This window comes from Rhipicephalus sanguineus, chromosome 1, assembly GCF_013339695.2.
Source record: "Rhipicephalus sanguineus isolate Rsan-2018 chromosome 1, BIME_Rsan_1.4, whole genome shotgun sequence".
NCBI classification, from domain to species: Eukaryota; Metazoa; Arthropoda; class Arachnida; order Ixodida; family Ixodidae; genus Rhipicephalus; species Rhipicephalus sanguineus.
In genome coordinates this window covers 67,116,597-67,120,659 of record NC_051176.1, presented here as the reverse complement: position 1 = coordinate 67,120,659, position 4,063 = coordinate 67,116,597, and the positions used below count along the sequence as shown (strand labels likewise).

The window sequence follows — 4,063 nt, the reverse complement described above, 5'->3', positions numbered from 1 at the left end:
GCCGTAAATAATGTCACATAGCAACACATGCAACTTTTTTACTTGACGTAGAACCACATTTAGCAGAGTGTAACGTTGGGCGAGTTGGTGCATAGCTTAACGAAAGAATTGCAGCGCAGGCTGAGAACGAGTAAAAAACAAGAGAAGAGAGGCACCCCATCTTGTCTTCTCTCGTTTTAACATCCAGCATGCTAACCCCAATGGAAGGAGAAAAGAAACCTTAAAGGTCATGAGCATGAACGTTCCTCATAGCCACATCAATGCAAAATGTATTGGGTGGACAACCTCATCGGCTCGCGTTTATACTCTTTCATGCAAGAACCACGTCAATTGTACAGTTGCAACCAATGTCATAAATTGACTGCAATTCTACTCCTGCATGAGCAGTCCACCTGCAATAGGTACTGGCTGCCTGTATCAGAGGGCTGTCGATATGTGTAACACAGCATACAAGGTTGCTTCTATTTTTACGGAAGCAACCTTGCAAGCATGTTTTGCTTGTTTCTGGCCAAGAACTTTTATTTTTCTTTTCATTCCCCCCTCCCTGGTGAGCAGCTTATCACATATCCTCATCTGTGTCCGATTCTTCTTCAAGTGCGGTCTTGGCATGCGTTTCCGCTTCGGTGTAGACACTGTCGGGCACAAACTGGTGCTGCCCACCAGACTCCTTGCAAACCCAGCTGAGCTCCAGCTCAAAGTTCTTGTCCTTGACCTCGTCATGGACAACGTAGATGATCCTGGCCGCTTCCTTGATGAGCTGCCTGCAGTCCAGGTCCTTTGAATTCAGCTTCTCCATCTCGGTCTTGGCAGCTTGGCGTGCCTTGCCGATGGCGCAGCCAAAGTAGCCCCACGATGTTCCCGACGGGTCGATGCAGTAGAGCTGTGGCCCGTCTACGTCGTAGCTGCCAAGGAGCACACCACAGCCGAAGGGTCGCACAGCACTGTACAGCGTGTACGCATGCATGTACAACCCAACACGGTCCTTCAAGTAGCTCAGTGGGATGGCTGACCCGTACTCGGAGCGGTAGTTGGATGCTTCCACACGTGCTGTCTCCACCACCTGTGTCAAAAAGAAAAGAAGGTATACCTTGTGAAAATTGCATCAATCAGCTTTTTCAAAAGATGTGTTAGCTTAATAGACAGGACACATGTAAAGAGCTGGAAGCCAGGCCAATGACTTGCGGCACGACATCCACAAAATGAACTTTCCATAAAATAAGCCTAATACTTGCGAGTTGCTCAGTTTGACAGATGCATGATTGCGACTTCTGCAGATGTAAGTTACAATTGCGACCACAAGTAATGGACCCCTCCAAGCGCTTGCCAAATCCTACTGCTTAGTGCTGCGACGACTGGGCTTGCTTGGCACTGAGAGCCACACCACTTCACTTGTGCTTCCCACACTACATGACAGGATGGAAGCTTTGCTCTTCCAGATGGTTCAAGTTATCTTTGTGTATGTGCTCCACGATTCACCATTGCTTGCAAAGTAAGAGTACACTGTGGCAGCGTGTTATGCCATTGCCGCATTGCCATTCTCTGTACAGACCCACTGCAATCAAGGCAGCAGGTATGGCCAGAACAGTCTTGCATACAGAAAAAAATTACATTCTGGGGGTTCAAAGTGCCAAAACAACATTATTATCAGTAGGCATGCTGAAGTGGGGGACTCAGATTGACTTGACTAGCCGGGGCCCTTTGGCATGTAACAAATACGTAGTACAGAAAGTATTGCAGTTTTATCTTCTTCAAAATTTGACCACTGCAAACAATCTAACCTGTGGCCTCAAGCTCAGCAGCACACCACCACTGTCCCTAGGCCAGCACATGAATGTGTAACACACTGCCAAAAAACTACTCGTGAACATGCGTAAAGATTGACATGCTGTCATGTAGTATTAGATGCGTATACACACTAGCACAGGCCTTCTGTATTATCATCATTAGCATCACGGACACATCACTGGACTGTGAGGTCCAATGTGTCTTTTGTTTTGATGTGTCTTCTGCTTGTTATAAATTGTATATAAATTAAAGTGTCGCATTCAACAAAAGATGCAGAGGAATCTAGAATGAGCATCTTATGAAGCATCTTTTTTATTATGGTTATGAAAACAAAAACACTTCACAGGTGTACAAAAATGAATACTAATGTATGCATATTATAATGCCACTGGAACATCGTCATGGTTACGAATTATGCAAGTACTGGATGCAGTCAAAGCGACAATTTGAGACACTGCACATAGACCTCTGTAGGGAAATAACAAAAGACAACCGACATACTTTCTAAATTATGTGCAGCATTCCTTCACAACTTTTCAGTTGTGTCCCTGAAAGTGAGAAGTGCATTTTATGTTCTCAATGACGTTGCCCCCTCTAACAAACTCAAAAAGCTGTGTGGTGCATTTGAGTACTCTCATACCATATTCTCACTGTTGCACCCTTATTTGTATGTTTTAGTAGGCCGTGCACCACAAATATTCCTCTTCACACCTGCAATGCAGTGGATCTTGTAGACACCACAAAGGGCCGATGCTAGTCTAGTTTGTGGTGATATCTACACGCTTCTGTCAATGCAAGCCGCAACTGTTCGCTAATGTAGCACGCTTCAAAAACACGGCCATACATGTGTCTGCATCAGGGCTTACCAAGCACTGCGTTAGGCGATCAGTACGTGCTGAACACAGGTATTTGTATGGCAGCGCGTTCTGAGCCGCTAACGCGAGTTGAGCAGTTCTCGCGTGTGCATAAACAATCCCGGGCTCTTTGCTGCTTAGGTCAATTACTTCCCCTTCAACCATTACTCGGTGACACTAATCGGATAACTGTGAACTTAGCTCGAAACGACACCCAGCCACACGCGAATCTTCATTATCGCTGCAAGATTGTGGACTACACCCCTTCAGACGTTCAGGCGACAACTTAGTGCACTGAATCTGCACAGTTGAGGCCATCACACATAGCTACGTAAGATCGCAGCTCACCAGTTACTAAGGCTATGGTAAAAATTGCCGGATATCAGTTATTTGTTAGGAAATACTCCGCCGATCAACACTACCGGGGTTCAGTGGTCAAAAAGCGCTCGTCCGCAAAACACAAGCAAAGCACGACTGCCGGTGAGCCACACGGAACACTTTGTTCGGTACGATTACAAGGCCTGCATTGACAAGAACAACTGCAAGACCACCAAAACATGGATATACAGGGCGCATGATTTCCTGGTAGCGAGAGCATGACCCAGCAAGTCCCGTTACCTGCTTGGCGTCAGCGAGGAGCCCCGCAACCGCCACTCCGACGTGCTTGTCGACGGTGAAAATGCGCTTGTTGGCTCCGGCCTCGTACAGCTTCGACGTGACAAGCTTCTCGACGGCAAAGACGACTCCGTCGCTGCCTCGTAGGGCTACGGCCGTGCCGCTGTTCTCGACCGCCTTCTGAGCGTACTCCACCTGGAACACGCGCCCGTCCGGCGAGAATTGCGACGCCGAGAGATCGTAGCCCGTTCCGATTGAACTCATCGCTACCCGTTGACGGTGAAATTGGGCCCCTGTACGAGATTTCTTTACACAAAGAGACCGGTAAAACTTGCAAGCAACGCCGCGCTTCCACACGACTTTCGCCCAATCACGGTTGATGTCACTGACGCTACGGTTGGCGTGGAGGGTCGACAAAAGTCTTTTGTGGTTAGAAAAATGATCGAAAACGTTAAACTATCAGCGTTTATTAGAAAATAAAATGAAACCGTACGGCTGTTTTTCTATCGTCAACAATTGAAGGAGTGTCTATCATCTTTGTTGCTACTGATAGCTGCTACAGGTAGAGGCCACGTTTGAGGCTCTTGCTCTTTGTCGGACTTACGCTGCCGTACCATGGCCGTACGTAGATGGTATTCACATGGCAGCCTGCTCAACAGCTCTCTCGACGCGAAAAAGCGAATCTCGAAGCCCACAGTTTTTGTAGCCTGCCGAAACCGACAGTCATTGCCGAAATAAAAAAATCGCCATTCACAGTATGGTACCCATTACTCTATTCTGGCTTTTCAATTTAGATTAAGCATTCTCCA

General features: G+C 47.2%; 1 protein-coding gene across 1 annotated transcript; it reads right to left on the bottom strand.

Moving 5' to 3' along the window:
* Positions 1-541: 541 nt before the first annotated feature.
* Positions 542-3,636, bottom strand: LOC119392656 (proteasome subunit alpha type-3). The gene is made up of 2 exons (XM_037659701.2): positions 3,258-3,636; positions 542-1,060 (listed from the first exon to the last, which is right to left on the bottom strand). The coding sequence occupies exons 1-2, from the start codon at positions 3,516-3,518 to the stop codon at positions 560-562; spliced, it is 762 nt and encodes a 253-aa protein (XP_037515629.1). The 5' UTR covers positions 3,519-3,636; the 3' UTR covers positions 542-559.
* Positions 3,637-4,063: the final 427 nt, after the last annotated feature.